General features: G+C 41.5%; 1 protein-coding gene across 1 annotated transcript in view; it reads right to left on the minus strand.

Moving 5' to 3' along the window:
- The window catches only part of LOC109041940 (serine protease inhibitor dipetalogastin), a 57,172-nt gene extending 41,198 nt beyond the window's left edge, over positions 1–15,974 (minus strand). Inside the window, exon 1 of the mRNA XM_019058454.2 lies at positions 15,563–15,974. Coding sequence (XP_018913999.2) covers positions 15,563–15,647 — 85 coding nt within the window. The 5' untranslated portion in view covers positions 15,648–15,974. The remainder of the gene's footprint in view (positions 1–15,562) is intronic.
- Positions 15,975–25,405: the final 9,431 nt, after the last annotated feature.

The raw sequence follows: 25,405 nt of genomic DNA on the forward strand, positions 1-25,405 counted from the left end.
CAGAGTAAGGTGTATCTTACAAATCTACGATTATTTGCAGAATTAGTTATTATACCTTTCATCTTCAAAAAATTGAAAATTTCATTTAATTCGATCACACGATTCTGTGCTCTATAGGCTAGCCATAGCAAATGACGATTTTTGCAAGTTGGCAACTCTGTGTCTCGCTCATTTGAATTCATTATAAATAATCGATACCGTGTGAAATAGCCACGTTCGATAGGAATCGATTGTTTCACATAAATTCAAATGGATGAAATCTAGTGTTCCCAACACTCGAGAATCGCTAATGGTCACGGTGCGGTGAAATGGAAGTTAAAAGAAGGTGCGGGGCTCATGAAAAGACTTCACGCCAGCGCAGTGCGCAGTAAAAATCCCGGAGCAAAGTTAAACTGTTACGATTGGTGACTTCGCGGCGGTAAAAATGCGGATTTGATTCGCTCATAACTTGACATTCCGGCCGAGTCGTCGGCTGCCATCATTTGAATCGGGTGCACGTTAAGAAGCATCGTCGCCAAAGATGGAAAAAGCACGTAACTCATTTTTAAGGGGCCCTGGGCGGTATGGGGACGAGTACACAGCAGGGCTCTTTCCGGAACATAAGTGTGATTTTTTGCTGGCAACACGTCGATAGAAATTCTTGAGCTCGGACTAAGTCATAAAATCGTAAAAAAGGATGTGCACTGAATGCAATGATTCAGCTTCCCTCAACCTCAATGAATGCGCGGCAAAATTTTTTAAATATTTTTAGTCACTCGAGGAGAAAACTCCGAACACGGACTGGGCTATCGCCAGTGACGAAGAATGATCGATTATCGATATTTACCCTTTTGAAGCTACGGTAAAGAATCAATTATTAAGGTGTTCTCTGAGAACACCTCGATAGTCGACTCTTTTCCATAGGTTTCAATAGTAGATCAATCGATGTACCGCAAAGCATTCCAAGCCACTGGCTACCGCATCGACGTGAGAGAGGAAATTGTATCATCCATGTTGTCAGGGCCGGATTAAGGGGGTGGCCACATGGGCCGCGGCCCATGACGGCAAATCTAAGGGACGGCAAAACTTTGCAATTTTTTAAGTGTAGGTATAAAAAAAATCGGATTTAGAAAAAAAATTACAAACGAGAAAAGGCGACAAAATCTCTCATTTCTTGAGAGTATAGTAATTTCTAATTTTGTCGTCTCTGAGTGATACAAGAGACAGCACCTTTAATTAGTCGCGTTAAGAAGACACCAAACACTCAATTTGGCCCGGAACGGCGCGACTTATACCTAGAGAGAAACGATAACGAGGACTTGAGATGAAAAGGAAAAGCCCTCGGCGGAAAAGCCCACACAGAGATAGGTTTACGAAACTTAACTTTCGCGCAAAGTTCTGTGAACTTATGCTAGTAGTGTTGACAGGGTTTTCCCAAAAAATGTGTTCAACACGAGTAAATGCGTCTTATGCTCTTATGCACCCCTCCCTGTTGGCACGTTTACTTGATGGTTTTTATCGAGTTTCAAAACGAATGAGAAGGAGCAAAATACAGGCGGCCCATGGGCGGCAAGTAGGTGAATCCGGCCCTGCATGTTGTCAAGAAGCTTTTCTGATTTTGACCAACGAATCCTCCTCCTAACCGCATTGAATTTCAGAAATCTAATTTTTTTTAAATATAAATTTGTACAGACTGAAGATTTAAAATTAACCCACAATAAATGTAATAAATGTAAATGGTTAATGTATAATAAACACACTCAAAAATCGTGCCAAAATTATGCAGACCCCTTTCCTGTTTTTTCGACCCAAGACCCGGAACTCTTGGGTCTCGAAAATTCCTTGCCTGAATATTACCGAACTGAGGGTAATAACAGGAACGTGATCTATATAAAGTAGTTCGAGTACAGGTCTGCAAATACACATCGCGTTAAGAAACTGCTGATGTTGGATTGTTCCTGAAATTGTGCAAAAAATAACACAACACATCACGCACAATCACAATAATAATAAACACAATATTATTGTAATATGCCTATTTACGCATGCATCGTAATTTTTACGTTTAAAATGTAAACCGCTAAGTCAAAATATGAATTATGACCCTTTGGAATTGTGATGTAAGTTATTTTTAGTAGTTCAATAATTTTTTATTGACGTATCGTCGCACGAGGTGAACCTGACCTATAACTTGAGGTTCAGCGCCTAATTTCGGGAAGGAAAACGCCCGCTTCAATTTCAAAGCTGACGGCATAGGGACATTTAAATAACTTATCAGTGGCACAACAAGAACTTGATTCCACTGTCATACGTTGCCACAATGTTGAAAAACACAAAAAAGAGAGAAAAATACTTCCTAAATTTAAATCTCTGTAAGTCTGAGGTGCAGGAGGTAGTTTTGGTAAAATTTCACACGACAAAAAAGTTTAATTTAGACCTATCAATCGATTCCAGCGGGCTGATCATTGAAACTGTTAGAGAAAGCGACACACAAAAAAAACATTCTAAAGATAAAGCGATCCTATTGGTTAGGACGGGTCGTTGTCATAGACTAAAGAGGAAACTGTAGGATCACCTGTGGGTTGCCGTTAATTAATCTATTACTTGTACCCCCCTTTATCCATCGCAACCCCCCGCCGCTTCCACCAATAGGACCGCTTTACTTTCAGTGTGTAGTCTTTGTCTATAGCTTTGTCTATCAACTTCAAAAGTCAGCCTGCTGCCCAGCGACTCACAGTCGTTTTGTCGATCATGTTGGATTCCTTTATCCAGGTCACACCTTCGCCTCTCCCTGCCACCGACTGCAGCTGCTCTCTCGTACCACACTCTTATATCATGTTCCGTTGACTCCCAATGCAGCATAATACATGATATATTCATATTGTTCACTCGGCCACCGCTCTACGCCGTTCTGTACATACAATACGAGTGCGCCAAGCCGCGGCAAGCGTGAACAAACATACTGAACATGATCATTGATCAATGGATAATGATCGATGACAAATGTGTCGGATTAGAGCTGCGCTACCGGGCTGGCCGGGCTGCTGACAGTGATCGCAACCGTGACCATGAAAAGGGATACGGAGTAGAAAGCCGACGGAAGCTCTGTCATGCTAAGGGAAAACGCCGTATGAGTCTTCAGGCGTTGCCAAATTTCCCTCTGATGAATCAAGAATTTTCGGGAAAATTTACGGATATTTGTCTTCCGATATAGGTACCGTCGGATTTCGTTCGGAATTTTGATCTAAAAAGTCTGAAAATTTCAAAAAAACATATTCATAACTTTCTTCAAAAGTAAATATTTTCTGAGAGGAGATTTGGCAACATTCAAATGCCCTTACGGCGTTCTTACTTAGCACGGCAGAGCTGACAGCCAGTACCAGGATCAACTCAATCCTGAGTAATTTGGGGACTCTCAGCGATGTTGAGTGTTCAAAATGAGTCGCCAGATAAGTAAAAATAGACCACTAAATTATTAGATTAGACCACTGAGATTATCGGAGAGAAAATGTTGTGTTTTCAACCTTGTCATGCAGGGTTCAGCCACCCACCACCCTCCATGCTAACCTCAATAAAAATTCGTTGACTAGAATTTGAACGATGGCGTTGAACTCACTTGTGGTGAACACCGGGTACTTACAGCAAATTGCATTGGAAAGAGATTCAACCAGTGCAGAAAAAGCAGACAATGTACGTGACGTTCGTGACGTCACACTAGCGGAAGTTAGGTTAAGTTTCGTTGGTTTCTAATAGCCGTCGCATGAAATTCGTGTTGCCCGCTCTTCCCGAACGGAGTCATGCTTTTTGGAATCAAGAGAAACAGCGAGACGACGCACACTGGATCGAGTCGATAGGAGAGGTCGGACAATATTTGGAAACTTTAAACGCTTATAACTTCGTTTATACAAAACTTTGAGGTTCTGAAAGTTGTTCCTTTGGTTTCGTCGTGAAGTTTCCTGTCAGAAGCACCCCTTTTAATTTAAAATGTGAAGAATTGAACATCAACATTTGCTGTTTTAGTCGAACATTTCTTGTCCGACCTCTCTGATTGACTCGACCCACCGTGCGACGCGGTAAACGGTGTCATTGCCACTTCATCTCCAACAATCGTGAAAGTAAATTCTCAATTTTATCTATTTAAATGATGATCCGTGCCATAAAGTTTCATTGTTTTGCACAAATTATTATATCTCATTTCAGTATTCCCCTTTTATTTTTCTCCCCACCTTTTTTTTTTAAATCTTTACAGCACAGCAAACCAGGTAGAGCCCAGTTAAGCTGTTCGAACCGTACGTCTTCTCTCTAGGTTTTCAAATTTTCAGGGCTCAAGGCTGCGTGAAATTTGTTTCTGCAGATACATTTGTCAGTTCCGTGAAAATTTGTCGCCACTACCGGGATTCGAACCCGGGACATATTGTCAGACACGCTGACCACTAAGCCAACCTGGCTGATTTCTAATTTATTTCTGAGATCATTATCAGAACATACTTTTTATTCAGCTCCACATGGTTTATTGTTAGTCAGCACTTTTTAAAGTTCCAAAACCAACTTATTATTGGGCTATTAACCTGCTTTTCGTTCCGTCAAATCAAACGATCCGCTTGCTATAGTCTATTTGAATCAAATTAATATAGTTTAAATAAATGAAGTAAGCTCAAACAATAAAAAGCACTTCATTAATACCTTATATTGGTCGAAATTATCCCGGGTAGTTCTGTTTTGGTGATAAGTTGACGAGTAAAGCAGGTCAGGTACTTTTTAAAACATTTTAAAGTCGTAAAAAAAGTATGCATCTCGATAGCAAGAGCATCAAACCACGTAACCCACTTTGCGAAGTTGTGAAGCTCCCCTCAAATTTTTATTTTCCTAGAAAATTCCCTTGGTAGCAGGTTTCGTTCAAAATTCCGTTTAATTTTCCTTTTTTCTTTTGACAATCTTTAAAATCTTGATCAAAATTTTCTGAAAATCTCTAAGAATAGAGGAAAGATTTGGAAAAGTTCGTGGTTTACTAGATATTGCCTCCAAAACTAAAAAAGATAAATCAATTCGTTAATACCTCTTGATAGAACAATTTGAGAACTATTTTGCCGCTTAGACTCTCGTCTGATGGCCAATATTTACATTTGTTGTTTCTTTACAAAACATATTTAACAAGTTCTGTCAGTATTTTAATGGAATGCGCTATGCGGCTCACGAAAGCGATAGCTCTAAAATTCACGATGAAAATTCGATGACGGCGCCTTGATGCAACTATTCGTGTTTAAGGGTTGATAATGTTGCATATTGCAAAGATTGAAGGCGCCTTGCTTTATTTGTCCACACACCAATCCGCGCGGTAGCGCCAAACGTTTCGGGCCTTCCTCACCCGGGTATCAATAGATTAATGGATACCCTGATGCTAAAATAACAGATATATAAAGAGGAAGAAGAAATGAGAAAGCGAAAGAGAAGAAGAGGAAGGATAAGAAAAAGAAGACTACGACGGCGATGATGGATAGGAAGAGGGCGAAAAAGATGAGGAAATTGTATGATAAAATAAAGTTAAAAAACTTTTCTTTTTTATTTTGGGTTCCATTTTTTGTGCGTTTCTGCCTGTCAGAGCATGCATAACTAAATATTTCGTCACATGAATTTGCAAAATGTATCATACGGATCAGAAAAAAAAGGGTGCAAAATTTCGGCGAGGGTAAAAATGTGTCTCTCCTCTCTTCAAAAAAAGTGAAACGCGAAGTCTGCGTGGACTGCATTCACTTTTATACGGGATCATTTCACTTGTTCGCGGCGATTCAAATCCTGTTCCTGTGGTTAAAGTGTGAAATTTGATAGGAACTTAGAAACCGGTAATCCGGACTTAAATCACGGTCATGACCCGGGATCGTGACTGAATCCGGCAACTCGTGGGGCATTGTCCGCGATAATAATGGGTCTGAAGAAAAAGGTATGGATCAACGTCTCACGTAACTTCTTTCTTCCTCAAAAAATTAATACAACGATGGAGTTTTTTAGCCATCGTGCGTAAAAAGCTCAGCTTAAAGCTGGCTAAAAAAAGGCTAAAAAACTCCATCATTGTCTTACGACCCGTGCGTGCGTCTACCGCAATCAGTTTGGGTCAAAAAATTGAGTAGGAAACGATGCGTTTCAGGACAATTTTGAAGATTGATTCATTGGTGCCGTGTAACTGAGGTAAATAAAAAATTCAGTTTTCCTATACTGCGTTTCTACTAATTTTCAACCGTTTTGAAATCTTAATGGAAGAAAAGGACACTGAAATCTCACAAAAACAAGTGTCACAGGGTTTTTTGTCGGATCAAAATTGCTTGAGATACATCCATTTGTGAGTTGAGTATATATTGGACGTATTTCTGCCAAACGGAACCATGTGTATTATGAAGTGAGCCCTGTTGTGCATATATTCTAATGGGTCTTAGGGCTCATGTTGGAATGCACATAGTTCCGTTTGGCAGAAATACGTCCTATTCTGAAAATGTCCATCCAACTTTGAGACAGAGAAGCCTCTAGAATGTTACCCCGGACTTGAAACTTGAAAAACAAAGGTTCGTCATACCGCAAACTTTAGTGAATATGATTCTTCTTGTCTAGACATTGATTATCTAACCTATACATTTGCCTTCTCAGAAATCCTGTCAATTTTGTCAAGCCATCTTTTCTTCGGCAGGATGTTTCAAGTTTCAGGGGATTTTTGGAACAAATACGTGTATGCTAAGTCGTCACTTGGAGTATTATTTGATCCAAAGCAACAAGAGCATTATGATTAAAGATAATGGTTTGACGGACCGTTGTTTTTCATGGTATTTTGTGAATGAATAAACTGAAACCCTGAGGAACATTCTGAGGACCACGCGAAATTAGATGGAACTCGAGTTATGGTTCGCTAAAAATTGCAAATATACCGAAATCTTAAAAAGGATCTCAGCGCATTCTTTTTGTCCAAGAAGATTTCCTAACTATTGAAACTACTCGTATAGTTTGGGGAAACATATTCGTACGTTTTAGTCCACACAAGCACCTACTTAGCTATGCATCCAAAGGTTGTCATTTTCGGCATTAAGAAAAAAGAGCCTTTAAGTATTTAGAGCCGATTCAAGATACCGCTCCTGTTGCAGGACTAAATTCTACATAATTTGTGTTCAAGAATCGCCTACCAATCTAGAAGAAATTGACACCACAAGAGCATGCTAATGTCCGTGGTCGTGAAAAACGAGTTAGGTACCTACTAAGCACATTTCACTTCCCTTTGTTCTTCAACTACTACCCTGGTAAAAATTGGCAGTAGAATCTGTGTTCCAAAATACCATAGACCTAAAGCCGGCTGTAAGATTTCCAATAGCTTCTATAGCCGGCAACACAATTTCGTATAGCCTTTTATAACCGATGGCGATTAAACAACAGCCAGACGATAAAGTTTATGCTAAACGTCACTAAATACGGATACTAGGACTTAGTTAGTTTTTGGACTACCGCTCTCTTTTTGTGCCGTAGTATCTTGATTTATTTTGCGAGGAAAGCTCCGTATTTTTGAGGGATGCCTGTCATTCCTAATATGTTGGAGCGCCTTTAATTTCGTATGATACTGTGCAATACCTCTGGTGTGAAATAGTTGCTTCAAGCGCCGTGGTATGCTGCGGCTCGGCGCGGCGGACGGGCAGGCAGCCAGCGCAAAACGCGCATTGGCGCCTACAAACCTAACGGGGATACTTCACGCATTGCGCAATGCGTGAAGCATCCCTTTTAGGTTTGTAGGCGCCAGTGCACCGCCGCTCCGCTTTGTGTTAGGCTCTAATATTTAATCTCGTGAAATCAGCGTTTTTCAACTCATGACTTTGAAATGTTTGCACACTCTGTATGGATTATTCTCATTTTAATTGATGAAAAAAAATATGTTTTAAAGGAAAATATAATATGCGTGTTTTGTAAATAAATATTAAGGTAGCTCCGTATCAAACTTGATGATTTCCAAAGCACACGAAGCTCTACACAATTTCTAATAGCCTTTTAATAGGCATGGCGATAAAGTGTAAAGCCCGGCGATAGGAACTATAGCCCGACTGTATACTTTTTTATAGTTTCGTATAGCCTGGCTATATGATTTGCTCCGCTTTCTACAGCCAGCTATATGATTTTCAATAGCCTTCTTTAGTCGGCTATAAGAACTCCTATGGTATTTTGAGACACAGCTCCTATCGCCAATTTTTACCAGGGTACCAAAATCCCTTTTAAAATCATTCAAGAGTACCTACTAAGCAAAAACAAACTTTTTAGAAAAGAAGAATACCAATGGTTACTACTGGGTTATGGAACAACTTAAAGCTGTCTTTTTCTTCATCGTCCCTTGATACGGCCAAGGATTTGGACTAATTGGTTCCCTAACGATAAAGCGGTCCAATTCTCATAAGGTCTGTTTCTTCAGTATGCTTCATGCCAGTGACCAGCACTGCCATGCTGAGAAAGAACGCCGTATGAACATTCGAGAGTTGCCAAATTTCTCTTGATAAAACACTGTTTTTGACCGCATTCATGCACATTTTCCTTTGACATTGTATAGATACTTTAGATTAAATTGCGTATAATATTGTCTGAAAATTTTGGGGGAATATATATACACTATTTTTACAGTAAATTCGGTATTTATCGAAGGAAACTTGGCAACGTTTGAAGGCTCATACGGTGTTCTTCCTTAGCACGGCAGAGCACGGAATAGAAAGAGCGCGAGCGTGTGAGTGTGATGAGAGGAATGCGAGAGCAAAGTGTGTCAAGTGTTTAAGGGTGATGATAGACGACAGAAGGAATGAGTTAGATAGGAAAGAATGTCATAGAATAAGATGCCCGGAAGTAGCGTGAGGATTTTAGGAAGTGAGGTGTTGGAATGAATAAATAAGGTAGGAAATCAAATCCTTGAGGTACATGATCTATACATCATATTTTCTTAAGAAAAAATTAAAGCCATTTAATCAAATGCACGATTAAATTAACTGAAGCATTATTTATCTTGACGCTGGCAAAGTTAGGCCTGAGGGAAAGTGTATTTTATGGTCACAATGGGGGTGAAAAAGAGGCAGCCTCCCCTCGACGGGTTCCTTGCCCCCCCCTTTTCCGAGGATTTTCCAACTCCCCATCATCTTTCCTTTGCTCCGATTTTTGGATGTTACCTCCTCTCTCTCTCCGATTTTGCAATAAACGTTTACATTCAATACAAATCAGGCCCACACATACATCGGGAGTGTACAGTCCCTATATACACAAGGAGGTGCGCCTCCTAGCCGCTACGTGGCCCAACCCTTAAGAGCGCTGTGCACCCTACAAGGCTCGTTTCGCGGGCTCATGTGAGTAAATCTAAAAAGAACTCTAGATCATCGTCTATCGATAGCTGTAAAAATAATGAAAATTGACCGCGTATTTCCTCCGGACGAATTGTAACAAAAATATGAACCAAACATTACTGACCGATTGTGACATCAGGAGCCAACCAGAAACGGTAACCAAAGGAGCTGATCAGAAACGTATTCTGCCGTGCTGAGGAAAAACGCCGTATGACCATTCGAGAGTTGCCAAATTTCCTTCGATAAAATGTCTATTTTTGAGGAAAGCTATGAATATTTTCCCCTCGAAATTTTAAGAACTTTGAGATGAAATTGCGAACAAAATCATCTGAAAAATTGAAAGAAATTTTCCAGAAAATTCATGGTTTACCAAGAGAAATTGGGCAACGTCTGAAGGCTCATACGGCGTGTTTCCCTAGGCCTTGTCTCCACGGGATGTTTCACGCGGGATTTGTCCCAGGGAAAAATCCCACTTACGAAGTTGGGAAAAATATTGAGTTAATCAATACTTTTCCCATTACCAAGTATGGTCCTTGCACCCCTCGGACCCACTGAGAGAGGAAGAAGAAGTGAAAACGAACTATGCGATATTTTATTCATTACTCCATTGTTAATGTTTGCTGCGTTAAAATAGTGTGTCTAATTGTCAATTGAGTGAAATTATTATTTTAATCCCGGTTAAATACTCGACTTTAACAAATTTATCTTCCCGCGCAAACTGGTCGCAGGACTGTATGAGCCCCATTCCGTGGAGACGGTAACTGAGAAAAATCCCAAAGTTTCATTCCTGCGATTCGAACTTGGGACAAATCCCATGAAAACGTCCCGTGGAAACAAGGCCTTAGCACGACAGTATAACGTAGGTCCTAGCTCCAAGCAAAGTACTGCATAAAGTCTCATCCCACGAGAAGGTCTTATTTCTCGGATAGCGTGGGGGCTTTCGAGGCGGGTGGCGCCAGGTGGAGGTGGCGCCCGGTGGAGGGTGCATGGGCTCTTAAAATATTTGCGGTGCAAGGAGGCTTTTTAGACGGAGGCGCGGGCACAGGCGAGCACGGACGAGGCAATTAGATGCTAGTTTGAGCCGGGCGGGCTGGCGCGAGTGCAGTGGTGCAGCCGCGCCAAGGACGGGGCAGTGCATCTGTCCAATTACCGATGATCACTGCATTTAACGAGCCGAGTAGTAAGCTAATCACAATTTACAACAAACCAAAGTTACTGAACTTGAAACGAACGCATCGCCGCATCGCATAGCATCGAGTTCGGCATGCAGAGCACCGTAGTTTAGACGCCGCACCGTGGGTCAAATTCATTCATTCCGCGGTTTCGAGCCGCGTGTCCGGGACCGTGTTCGTAGTCGCTCTTTCCTTGGCTACTGGGATAGAGGATACACGAACAACATCCGTTCCCCGGTAATATTTTAATCGATACATCGGGTCTAATTCATGTAAATAATTATTTTAAAAAAATTGTAGGTAATTTATTTCGAGAGAATTTCAAAACTCGTGCCAAGAAATATTTTGAGTGTTACCTACACGGAGAAAAAAAATTCGTGCAAGGGACCCGAAGTTTAGGTCATGTGGATCTTTGAAGTTTTCGGATTGAGCATCCGAACACTTAAGGTCCAGCTGCTGAGGTTTGGATCACACATCTGAGACTTCAGTTCTTACGTCTGAAGTACTTCGGTTCTCACATCCGAAAAACTTCGGTTCTCACATCTGAAGTACTTCAGATGTAAGAACTGAAGTTTCAGATGTGTGATCCGAACCTCGACAGCTAGACCTTATGACCTAAACTTCGGGTCCCACGCACGAGGTTTTTTTCTCCGTGTAAATAAATTGTCGATTTTTTAGGAGTATTTCCTGAAAATGTTTTACTTAAATAGCTTCTGAAATAATACCGAACAAGGGCTTTTTTTGACGAATGATTTTCTAAAGAGTTGGACAACCGTTTAAAACAGACAGAAATGATGTAGTATAGACCTTTAAGATTAAAATTATTCACTATTTTTTTGACAAGCGAACATTTGGCAGAGTTTTAAACAGCATCAGATTCTTTTTCTTATGTTTTTTCCCCCAAAATTATTGCTCATCTTTTTACTAGATGAGGTATCTTACTATACCCCCTGTGACGCGAGAGATGGATAATGATAGCTGTATAATGTTAACTGTGAGAACATTTTTCTCCGTAAATATTCATGGAAAAAGTGGAGTTGTGGGCGATGGGAAGAGAGGAAGAGGAAGATAACGTCTTTGCACAATACACAATAAACACACAACAAACTTTTCAACCAGAGCACTGTCTAATCGCACGCATTATCATTTTTCTTTTATTATCAGTAGTAAAATAGTTATGTCATTCAAAAACTTTTCATTGACTTTCGCTCTCTATACTCGTTGCTTCTCACCAATAACTTCATAGCTTCTGCTGAAGAAACTGCGATTTTTGGAGACTTTTTCCCAGAAGAAACGTTACACACGTGCTGATTCACTGTCCAGAAAACCTAAACAGATGGGGAAAAGTTACTTTCGGGGATTCAACGATCTTTTATGAGCGGTAACTCTCACTTTTCCGCCAGTAACATCTAATGAATATCTCGTTGAGTATGCCGTTCACAGAGAGTTGGTCAGCATGAGTCCAGCTAGCTAAACAGGTTGTTCAACTCGTCATTTGTCAGTCATCATTAAGCGAAAATAGCGGTGATGTCAGAGATGTAGCTTTTACTCTGCATGAGGCTAGTGCGAGGTCTGGTAAAATGGGCCCTGAAGGTGAGAACAGTAGGAGATACTTTTACTGAAGCTCAGAGTGGTTAATTCCGGCTTATTTGGCTCAAAGATAGCATTAAGTTTTCCGGTGTTGTTTGCAGCTTTTTGGAGACGTTTCATTTCAAAAGCTCATAACATAAGGTGCTTATAATGCAAATAAGCCCTGGCAAAAATTGGCGATAGGAGCTGCGTTTCAAAATACCGTACGAGTTCTTATAGCCGACTGAAGAAGGCGATAGAAAATCATATATCTGGCTGTAGAAAGTGGAAAAAATCTTACGGCCGGGCTACATGAAGCGATGAAAAATTATACAGCCGGGCTATAGTTCCTATCGCCGGGCTTTACACTTTATCACCTGACAGTTGCTTTTTCGCCATCGGCTATCAAAGGCTATAAGAAATTGTGTAGAAATTCGTGTGCTTTGTAAATCCTTAAGTTTGTACGGAATCGCCTTAATATTTACAAAACGCACATTATATTTTCCTTTACTACATATTTTTTTTCATCAATTAAAATGAGATTAATCCATACAGAGTGTCCAAACATTTCAAAGTCATGAGTTGAAAAACGCTGACTTCACGAGATTAAATATTAGAGCCTAACACAAAGCGGAGCGGCGGTGCACTGGCGCCTACAAACCTAAAAGGGATGCTTCACGCATTGCGCAATGCGTGAAGTATCCCCGTTAGGTTTGTAGGCGCCAATGCGCGTTTTGCGCTGGCTGCCTGACCGTCCGCCGCGCCGAGCCGCAGCATACCACGGCGCTTGAAGCAACTATTTCACACCAGAGGTATTGCACAGTATCATACGAAATTAAAGGCGCTCCAACATATTAGGAATGACAGGCATCCCTCAAAAATACGGAGCTTTCCTCGCAAAATAAATCAAGATACTATGGCCCAAAAAGAGAGCGGTACTCCGAAAACTCACCAGGTCCTAGCATCCGTAATTAGTAACGTTTAGCATACACTTTATCGCCGGGCTGTTTCTTAATCGCCATCGGCTATAAGAGGATATAAGAAATTGTGTTGCCGCCTATAGAAGCTATATTGGAAATCTTACAACCGGCTGTGTCTACGGTATTTTGGAACACAGATTCTACTGCCAATTTTTACCAGGGAGACTTGCAATGTTGACCGCATTATTCTCAGCGTATTTGAAATGTCCAGCATCGGGAACTGAAAATCGATATTTTTCCATCTCAAAACTATTATTTAGAAAAATATAAGGTTCTATCTTAATACACATTTTAGATTAATTCTTTACAAATGTCGACCCGATTTTTTGAAGAATGGACTACAAAATAACATTTATATATATTAATTATTTGCTCGTGTGGTAAACCACTTGTCCGACCAATCTCATTTTTTCACGTGTCTACGGATTCTTTGTGGATTTCGAGTAAGGCGTATTCTTATTCAGAGACATTGGATATATTTCCCTAAAATCGGTGATTTCTCATAATTTTTGACCATATGGATCCGTATATTTCACCCAGTGTGTGGCGGTCGCCGGTCGTCGGCCGGCGGTGGGCGCGTGCATTTCAATTCGAGCAAAGTTGCCATTTTCGAAAAATGAACGGATATTTCATGAGCAACCATACAAAATAATTTAGATCGTTATCGCCGAAGTGGCGACACTTCTTCGCGGCAAGACCAAGTTCAGTAAGCGATACAGACGTCGTTATCGACCACTTCTCAAGTTCACCGTTGCTGCTTCACGCCAAGAAAAAAATCCTCCGATTCTCGGTATAATGGATGGAGTTCCTGCGGGATATTCGCGATTCAAGTGACTACATATTCTATTCAAAAATTTCGCAGGAACACAAGGGCACCTTTAGTGCCATTTACTGGGTTGCCATATTTTTTTCATCTGTAAATTCCCTGACTTTTCCTGAATATCCCCTGACTGTTGTATGCTTTTCCCCGACTCCAAAATATTCGGATTCCCTGACTTTCCCTGACGTTCGAATAAAAATTTTACCATGATGTATCCCCCTTTAAATCACAATTACTTCTGCTGAATGCTCCTCGCAAGATTCTCTGAATTTTCCTGTAACTTTCCTGACTTTTCCTGGTCACCGCAAGTTCCCTAACTTTCCCTGACCTTCTCGGTTTTCTAGACCCCCGGCAACCCTGCATTTAAAATCAACTGTCAAGTCCACAAATTTGTGACGGTAAAGATCGCAAAATCCGGGACACTTGGTGAGACTTGCTCCCGGACTTTTCACAGTTGCTAATGTGATCCGTGTGCTCTTTTAAGCTCTAAGTTCGGGAAAAATTCTCCGGAAAATCGAGTTTTCTCCATCCTATTGGGCTTTTCCGGAAATAAATCGATTTTCTAGCAAAAATGATACACTGCGAGTAGAATTTTGATAGGACCTGATTATACAATTTGATGAACCGAAGGTAAAGTTTAATAAACCGAGCACTCAGTTCAACGAACCGAGCATTCAGTTCAACGAACCGGAAAACTTTGGGACATGCTCCATATCCGCGGAATTTGGTATTGTCAACCAAAAAGGTCAGTTTGCACGACCGAGAGTCGCAGTTCTCTGGACCAACCAGCGTCAGTCGAATCGATATCTTAACCTAGCTATCAATCGATCTCTGTTGTAGTCTCGTGGAAAAGATAGGTACTGACAGGCTTAAATTGACACGTGGGGCTCAAAAGCACTCAACTAAAATTCAATTTTACAATTTACACCCTTATTTGCCATTAGAAGGAAATACATTACTCGTACTTCAGGTATTCTAAAAAATGTGTTGTCGGACACACAAATTCCAATTTGATTACCAAATCTGAAAAATATATAGCTTTTATGACAATTTTCCGAAGGTACCTTTTCCTCTAGGGAATTAGCAGGTTAAAATATATTAAGGAACAAAATCCTCAGCTTCAGAATAAGAGGGACCAATTTACATGCTGCTCCAGAAAAAAAAGGTGGGAGGGTTAGATATATTACATGATCCCCACCTTCCATCATTAAAGGATGTTGGTATTTTATTGACGTGACTCTGATGTTATTATTACAATTTTTTTAGGTTTTATTCTCCAAAAAATGTATGAATAAATAAAAAGTAAAATAAAAAATTATGTGCATCCTTGATTTTCAGGAACTATTCACCTTATAACCTCTTGTAGAATACGACTCTTTCATAAAGATTCAGCCAATTCCTTCCCTTCTTAACCCTCTATGCCTTGCATTGAGTTTGGATGTTGGATTCCTGGGCGCAAATGTATGGTGCCGCTTTCGTAAAAACAACAAATCCCAAATTTCATCCTCAAAATTTCAAATTTTCGGCAATCATTTTTTAAAAAAAAAAATTATGCCGCAAAAGAATAAAGATTCAATTTTTAAAAAACCAAAAAGTGCGTTGTTACGAATAAGTAACACTATGCCATAGAGGGTGTAGGAGAAAATTCTCAAATCAACATCCGTTCGAAAGACGGACCGAGTGGAAATTTTGAAGCATCCTTACCTGGAATAGGCAGGAAAACGAAAAGGCAGAAAAACGCTGGTAAAACTAAATCACTAATGTAACACTTCATGGTGAATACTCTCATATTTTGATTCGAAATCGATAATAAATACAGGGAAAGGTAAAGCAACAACAAAAAATCAACAAATATTCTACGCGCACTCGAGGATCCGACGATCAAATCATATTTTGGCCGGATTTCTAGCGGCGGGCAAGTTTCGAGTTTTTCTCCGGGAAATTTCCGCGAATGCAATCAAAACGTCAACGGACCTCGTTGCGGAATCATGAAAACATGGTCTCGCGAAGCTGCGGACTCGCGCGACGGACGCGGAAAGCGAGGCGTGAAGCGGGAAACAGGAGCGCGGGAAGAGATTGTGGTACTCCGCAGGATGCCACACACCAACTGCAGCAACAGACAACAGCCTCAGCCGGCCAACCTACTGACTCCAATTTTGAAATCGAATCTTTCGACTCCACCAGGCTCCTGCCCGCTGCCGCCGAGCGCGTAGAAAAATTCTTCCGCTCCCTTCGAAAAAATCGGAGGATTGGCCGAGATCCGGCAAGCCTGCGTTCGTCCCTGCCCTTGCTCTTTGTATCCTCAGAGTACTTGTCTGGAGGTGCAGTCCCCCCCCCCCCCGTCCCCCATATTGTTTGAAGATGCGCCACGATCGTCCTGGTGAATCCGAGCGATGCCTTTAAGCCCCCACCAAAATAGACAGCCACCTCTCCTGCCGTGCTAAGGTAAAACGCCGTATGAACCTTCAGGCGTTGCCAAATTTTTTCAGATAAAATATGAATTTTTGAGAGAATATGTGAATATTTTTCCAATTCGACAATTTTGCACGCAATTTTATCTAAATTATCTGAAAATTCCAAGGTAAAATATCCCTACCATTCCTCAAAAATACGTACAGGGTTATTCAAAATTCACGCACCACCGGCCATAACTTTAGTTTCAATTATGATATGGACTTGCGGTGTAAGGCGTTTTTCCTTATATCGAGAGAGAAATTTTTTTAGGTACTTTCCAATTTTTGATCCCCTCGGGGAAAGGGAAGCGGGGGGCAACTCGAAAATAGCATGCTGTAGTTTAACCTGGGAATTCTCACTTATTTTGTACTACAAATGTACAAGATTTTGAAGCGTGAAACGTTATTATTCGCGGAGACTTTAACGCGCATGATGTCAGTGTGCGAGTTTTTTTTTACAGGGGACTCTAAAATAACGTATACTCTACCGAAGTGCTTAAGCAGCCATGCAATTTTTCAAAACCCTCCTCGCGGCAAAAAATGAAATGAAAAAGTATTACTCGAGGAGACTTTAACGCATGTGATGTCAGAGTGCGAATTTCTTATACGGTGCTTTGAAAACAACGTATAGTTTGCACGACAGCAGTTAACGTAGCAGATTTGCATCACCTAACCCTCTTTGTGTTGATAAATCTAATCCACACCACGACGTCAAATTATTGGGGGTTGATTAAACAGGGGAAGGGAAAGGGGTCAATAAAAAAAAAATCAGAAATATAAACAAATGAAAGAAAAATTTGGGGATGTGTCACTGACGATTGAAGCCGATTGATGGCCCAAAATTATCGACGTTCTGTCGTTGCCTGTTTCGTGTGGTTTGCAGGATGTGAGACATTGCTACATTTGAGTCTGTCGTGCTACACACCTCGAAGAAACCGCAAGCACCACGAAACACTGTTGCAAAATAAGTCTCACCAAAATTTCACTGCTTGATAAAGGTTAAATTCGAGAGCAGCTCCCAAGGTGTATTATCATGATCCGACTGTCGTAGCCCCGTTTTTGAGATCTGACATTTACTTTTTCAGTGATTTAATAAGATTACATGTACTTCAAGCTCTATGCGTTTTAGTCAAAAGCGTCGGGGTTATCACACAACTTAGATTTGCGCAGCACAAACCCACTTGATGGTAACCTCGCGTAGCATCAAAATTGGATGTGTGAAGTGTGACGCATCGTACCCTCTGATGTGTATTTAACCCTAAGTTTTCTCTTTTTTAGTCCTAACTGTGTCAACACACTTACAATTAGACGACCAGAGAGAAAGAGAGAAAGAGAGAGAGAGAGCTTAATATAACAGAATATGGGGGCGTAATCTCAAACATTATTTTCTAAGCTCATTGCTTTGCTTCAGGTTAACGACTCCTTCACTTCCAATCCTTCCGTTGTCCATGACGAAGGGTTGCTTGCCATGAGAGAGAAAATTTTGCACATCATTTTGCAAATCGGAACAGCGCTCTAATGATAAATGAGAAAGTCTTTTCCTAAGTCAACGATCATCTTCCGCGAACACATCCTTCACGGAGGCTCAAGATGTTTTATCATATTCATTCACTTGACACTGATTAATTCAATAATTATAAGGTAAACGCACGATACCTAGAAACCAGTTCAGCTCGCATATCCTCAGCTTAGTCCGTCTTGTGCTAATTTTATTAAATTGATCTACTTATTATCAACGCATGTTGTGTACGGCAGCGAAATTCTCCTAAGCCACTCTAAGTATCAATTACGAACCTAGATTCGTAAAAATCCTCTCGATTTTGTCGCGCGCATATGCAAAATCTTTGAAGAGGAGTACGAGGAAAAATTATAATAAACACACGCTGAAAAATTGTAGCCTGGAGACACAATGACCCAGAATGATAACCCTTAATTGCAAACTCGGTACAGCGACGGTGAAAATAAACTTTCCCTGACGCCTTTGACTTTAATACCTTACACCGAATGCAAGTATACCGGATTTTCGCTTCCTAACTTTTTTTTCTATAACTTCAACTTTTTTTTAGGAAACATGACGATTGAAAAGAAACTGCAGATCTTGCATTACATAAACCTACTTTGTTTCACTGGAGACGGTGAGAATTATGGGTCAAAATGAAGCATTTTCGTGACGACAGGAAATATTCCGTCAATAAAAGTCCAATACCAGTCAAAATTTAAGGAGCCTTGACTTTGAGCACACTTAAATCGGCTCCATTGAGGGTTCGTGGGTGAAAGTTAGCACGATCCAGCCAACATAACCTACTCTCTGAACACTGTAATAGAGAGAGAGGGGGCGAAAAGGAAGACGAAGAAGAAGAACAGACGGCAAGGAAGAAGAAGGAAATCAAATGTTCGAAAGAGCGCGTCCGGGAACTCAAATTGAAATACAGCTTACCTCGTTTGAAGCATTTACCGGAGGAATAAGCCCATTGACACCGATCATTGATAGCCATAAAATTGAACACTAAAGCGCGGAAAGTATTATCGTGATGTTTTCGCGGGCACTTGGCAAGGAACATCATGTCGAATGGGACAGGTATATGACTTACTCCAGGAGCTTTTGATTTAACAGCCGGCGTATTTTCAAAAAGAGCCGCAAAACTGCGAGTCTCCGAGCCAACCGGTTGGTAGTCCTAGACGTAAATTCTTCTAACGATAAACATATTCACCTGGGAGTTATAGTCATAACTCATAACTAAATCGGTTTATTCAAGAGTTGCTGCTGCGTGTTACCTATTATTGTTACGCTCAGTTGCTCTGGCAGTTCAGTCTGTTGGTCTGCAGACATGTTCTCGCTTGAACTATTACTTCACACGTCTGATCTTTAACTTTTTCTTGGGTCTTATTACATGCAAAAAAAAAGAGAAAAAAGACATCCATTTGCAAATTAACTTTTTATTTAGTTTTTCGTGATTCACACCGTTAAAAATTAGCACATTACCACCCTTAAGAGGCCGTGGAAAAACTTTAACGCTTCAATTTTAAATTTACGTTAAATTATTTTAGGGATGTAAGTGAGGATATTTATCTTTCAACGCGTGGCTTCACTTTCATAATCCACGGGGATGCTCACTTTTACTCGAAATTTTTCCATGTGAACTCTCTTCTTCCGCTAATTCAAAAACTTAAAATTAATCGTCACTTGAAATTAGATTTATGGAGGAACGGTTTTGAATATTACTTCGAATAGTTAGGAGTCTCGAAAATATGCATTCCCTTGTCGTCTATAATGAGCTGGTGATGGGCAAATGGCATGAAATTCGATAATTGTTTAGAGATGTATACATACTCATTTTCAAATCCACGGTTTAACACCCTCTTTCCTTTCTCAAAGCGGCGCGAACTTTCAATAATTCAAAACTCAGATAATTTAACTAAATGAAATTTTTACGAGAGTTAACCTGCATAATAATTATCGTCGAAAATTTGTCTGATCTTACATGAGATTAGAAGAAAAATCGGTGGTATTTATAATTCAAAATTCTCGAAATCCCCCCCCCCCCCGTAAAAATGCAACCTGAGCGGGAAAATCTGGCAACATTTAAATACAGTTACGTTCTTTCGTGAGAGAAACGACAACTTTATGCCGCAATCACGAGCTGACTGTGGCTTGAATGTGGAAGTCATCGGTCCGATGCCTGAATTTTGCGCGTGACGCGCAAAATTCAGCAACGATTCTCAGCAACCATCGGACTAATGTTGAATTTGTCTAAACTATTCGCGTATATTTGATACACATCTAGATGAAAATAACTCAAATTTGCTAAATTTCAGCCGTTGGGGCGATGACTGTTGACTTCCACATTCAGCTGCTAAATTCAGCGTGTGATTGCGGCATTAGCCATCGTTGTGGAGAGACGATTGCGCTTTGAGCAGTAGTGCGAGCAGGGATGCCGATTCGATTACCCGTTCTGCTAACCACGACTAACCACCGGATTATTTTTTTAATCACAGATTACTCATCGGTTCTAATTTTAGCCACAATTTACCCACCGGCTCCAGCTTTACCTACGTTTACCCATCAGCTTCAGCTTTACCCACCGTTTACCCACTTTTCACCCACCGTTTACCGCCAAATTTAAATTTTCTGAAGGATTTTAGTGAAGAAGAAAATACCCACAGATTACCCCCCGTTGCCTGGATTACCCACGAATTACCCATTACCCACCGATTACCCACCGGAGTTCAAAGTACCCCCGAAATGGGTAATGGAGATGTTGCATGTGTGAGAAAATTGCGTTTTGACTGTTGTTTCTTGTGTAAAAGTTCGCGAGAAACACGATGGTGCCACTGGTTTTCTCCGAAATCAACTCCCAAGCTCAAAAAAGCTCTCAAGTTGAGGCCAAAATGGAGGGGATATCCCACGTTATCCTGAGAGTCCACCTCTACATCAAGACGAACTCTCCATGCAAAGATGGGGAGCAAATACATTGACAGGGCTGCCACTTTATTTGGGGACTCCGCAACTGAAAACACGGTAACCCTGCTAATGTACCTTGTCTCTATCTTTGCATGGAGAGTTTGTTTTGGTGTAGAGGTGGACTCTCAGGGTAGGGTGGGATATCCTCTCCATTTTGGCCTCAACTTGAGAGCTTTTTTAGAGCTTGATAGTTGATTTCAGAGAAAACCAGTGGCACCATCGTGTTTCTCGCGGACTTTTACATAATAATCAATGGTCAAATCGCAAATCCCTCACACATGCAACATCTCCATTCTGGGGGGCCAGGTCCCCCTTGCCTCCCCCTCCCGTTCGTACGCCTCTGTAGATGATACAACGCTTTCCCCGAGGAATTTGAAAGAACAAAGTTATTTCGTCAGTGAATCTACCGCTATAATAAAAGTAACTCTATACTTATAGTAAATGGTTTACAAGGTTACAGTGGTTACAATGGTTACAGCGAGTTTTTTATTAAAATACATTTTTTAAGGAAAAAATCTAACTGCCTTAAATACACCAAGTGCATTTCTCAACTCTTTGAGGTACATGAAAAGAAAATGTTTTACACGATGGCCACTGGGCTGGACGAATTCGAATAGGGAGTCGTCCGTCAAGAAATGGTTTACTTTTCTACCGCTGCGTTCAAGTCTCCGAGCTTTTCTACATGCTTCCTGACTCATCTAGGCCTCAGGGCTTTCGGCCTCAACCTGAGAGATTTTTTTGAGCTTGGGAGTTAATTTCAGAGAAAACCAGTGGCACCATCGTGTTTCTCGCGAACTTTTACACAAGTATCAACAGTCAAATCGCAAATTCCTCACACTTGCAACATCTCCATTGCCGACGAATCGGCAGCCGTGAGTGTGAGTTCTCCGAAATTGTTTGTCTTCGTAGGATGAGTAGATGCTAGGCGAAATTTAGTCGAAAGCGAGTGGACTCCTCGGCGGGTTTCGTGAGCGGGCCCGGGCGGCCGGGTCTGACACCGACCGACACACGACGACCGCTTCGTCTCGACTCGGAGCCGGGCTCATATTCTTATTTCCATGCAAAAGCCTCGCGAGGGCCGCCGGGGGCCCCGAGTCGGGCCGGGCCAGGCCGGAGCGCGGTCACTTTTCATTTCGTTCAAGAGCAGGTCAAAGCCCCAATTAGAGTGTGCTGCAGCTGAGAGCGAGACCGGTCGTCAGCTTTCTTCTCGCCTCTGGACCCAAACAAGAAACACGCTCACCCGCTCGCACTCTCGGCGAAATCATGCAATTTCCTCCTCGGCCCGCCGCGCCGCCGCACGGTGGATCGAGTCAATAGGAGAAGTCGGACAAAATTTGGAAATTTTAAAAGCTTTTAACTCTGTTTATACGGAACTTTGAGGTTCTGACATTGGTTTCATTGGTTTTTAAGTGAAATTTTCTATCAAGAGCACCCCTTAAAGTTAAAATTGTGATGAGATAAACGTAAAATTTCACAATTTTTGTCAAAAATTTCATGTCCGACTTCTTCCGTTGACTCGATCCACTGTGCGCCGCCGCCGGCCGGGTCCTCACTCCTCACCTCCGTCCACGACACGACACGACAGATCCATATCCTTCCACACTCTCTCCTATCGAGCAGCTTCACTCGTGACGTCATTCTGGGGATTTTCCATTCAGCCTTTCGGTTCTGACGTCATTCGAAATTTTCTCCTGACTCTTCGAATCTAAATTATCTAAATCAAAGGTATGCTCAGCGCGTCTGACTCTCGGTCAATAGGTCCCGGGTTCGAATCCCGGTGGCGAGGACAAATTTTCATGGAGCTAACGAGAGGATCTGCCGAAACAGATTCCACTCGGCCTTAATCCCTGAAAATTTGAGAGCCTGGAGCATGGATTTGCATTAACCCTAACCCGATGCTCATTCAAAGTTGCAGAATCTTCAAATGGATTAAAGACCTCATATAACTCTAAAAAATAAGAAGAGGAAAAAAAGAAGAAAAACGCGACGAAACACTTTACTTTTTGATCCTGGCCGGTCCAACACCGCGATCCTTCCCTTCCAGCTCCAGTGGAACGCTTGGATCGTTCTTCCGAGGTAGGTTGAGATTGCGATCACGCCGAATTCGATGGTAAAACTGGGATCATGCATGCAACAACAACAACAACAACCACAACAACAACAACAACAACAACAACAACAACAACAACAACAACAACAACAACAACAACAACAACAACAAAAGAAAAAAAATGAGTAAATAAAAAGTATAACCCCCCCCCCCCCTTTGAATTTAATCCCCCGTGAGACGTTGTGATTTTGGTCCGAACCGTACAGGATCCCGATCCATTGCGTTCCATGGATCTAAATAAACCCTCTATTCAAGCGCCTAAAGTCGACAAAATGCTCAGTCGCGTTGATTTCGTTTCAGTCTTAGCGTTCAGACTTAGCTGCAGGGCCGGATTAAGGGGGTGGCCACATGGGCCGCGGCCCATGGCGGCATATCTATAGGGGGCGGCAAATTTTGCAATTTTTTTAAATGTAGGTATAAAAAAACTTCGGATTTAGAAAAATAAATTACGAACGAGAAAAGGCGAAAAAATCTCTAATTTTCTGAGAGTATAGTAATTTCTACTTTTGTCGTCTTTCAGTGATACAAGAGACAGCACCTTTAATTAGTCGAGTTAAGAGAGAAACCAAACACGCAATTTGGCCTGGAACGGCGCGACTTACCTAGAGAGAAATGATGACGAGGACTTGAGATGAAAAGGAGAAGCCCTCGGCGCGGCGATCGGCATGTAACACATATTAGCGCCTACAAGACTGCACGAATACTTCACGCATTGCATCAAACACAGTGCGGTCATTGCGGACAGCGTGAAACGGATAGCGCCTACAAGAATGCATGAATACCTCACGCATTGCAGGCAAACACAGTGCGATCAGCGTGAGATGCATAGCGCCTACAAGACTGCGTGAATACTTCACGCATTGCGTCAAACACAGTGCGGTTTGCGAGGCGCGGCGGCGGAAGTTAAAATCATTAAACCAAATTTTGTGTTTGTTCTTTCATAATTTTTTCGTTCATTTCTTATGTATGGAAGGCCTTGTCCATTAGAGATAGGTTTACGAGACTCGACTTTCGCGCAAAGTGCCGTGACCTTTTGCTAGTAGTGTTGACAGGGCTTTCCCAAAAAATGTGTTCAACACGAGTAAACGCGTCTTATGCACCCCTCGCCCGCTGGCACGTTCACGTGATGGTTTTTGTTGATGTTTCAAAACGAATGAGAAAGGAGCGGGAAAATACTAGCGGCCCATGGGCGGCAAGTAGGTAAATCCGGCCCTGCTTAGCTAAGTTTGGAAGTGGCGGGGTTCAGGGCTACATTACGTGAAGTCCTTTTCTGGTGGGGTGGGGTGAGGGGCAAATGATACGATTTCAATTTTTTTTTTTGGGGGGGGGGGGGAGGCGCCTTAGCACCTTGATAGCTACGCCCATGTTCTTAACCAGCTCATCCAACTAGATACCGAAGGTTTGGGGTTGTTCGTCGTCTCACTAACATTAGAGGCCGCTGCACATAAACAGCGAGGAGAAGTAATCTTGAATTTTGCAGAACTAAGGACAAAATATTATACAGAGATCTATGCTGCCTTCCATGAAGTAACTCCTCTTACGACGAACTTCTTCTTCATCTTTGTCTACGAACGACCCTGTTTGTCGCAGGCAATCTAGTACCGAGCACGCTAAACCATAAATATCATAAAAACATGAAATCAGTAGGTACTTATAAAGGATTCACCAAATGAAAAACAACTTAATCGGCCGGAAACAATAATACAAAATCAACAACTGAAAATGGCAGTAAGGCAGCAAAATGAAACATAAAATAAAAAATCGGGACGTTTCGCATTTCTTACAACCACATTTTTCAACCGGAAATATAAAAAGAAAAATTAAGAAGAAACGCGAACCTAAACTGAGCCACACCACTGTAATTGTGAGACTCGTCAATAAAACCAAAACAGCGATTCAATCATCCTTAGGAGAAGAAATCCAACTTTGTGCCCATCTCTTTGGCGGTCGTCCAGGTAATTTTTTCCCTAACGCCTTGTCTCCTCGGGACGTTTGACGGGAGTCTTCCCAAGTTCGAATCGCAGGAATGAAACTTCTGGGCTTTTTTCCCCATTAAAAAACACAAAAAAATTTCTTCATCTTCTTTTGAAGTCGTTCCTGGGACTCCACGAGGACTCTTAGTTGGTACTGTGATTAATATTGACTAATTCAATATTGTTCCCAACGTCGCAACTTCGCAAAGGTTCAGTCACACGATCAAATTGAGCCATCAAACTGAAGCTCTGATTGGTGGAAAAAGACCGAGGTGAGGATGCGACCAATGAGAGGCCCAATTTGATGGCTCAATTTGATCGTGTAATTGAACCTTAAGTGAGATTTTTCCCGGGACAAATCTCATGAAACGTCCCGCGGAGACAAGACATATGGGTTATCCGGTCCCACAAATTTTCTCTAATCTCTCTTCGACAAACCTAAATAGAAAATCACAAATACGCTCACAATCTCTTCAAGAACTTTCCCGGGAAACTTTGATCCGCGATCCGAACGGACCGACGGAACTAACGGCGAGCCGTCCATGCGCA

The sequence above is a fragment of the Bemisia tabaci genome, chromosome 3 (assembly GCF_918797505.1).
Source record: "Bemisia tabaci chromosome 3, PGI_BMITA_v3".
NCBI lineage: Eukaryota > Metazoa > Arthropoda > Insecta > Hemiptera > Aleyrodidae > Bemisia > Bemisia tabaci.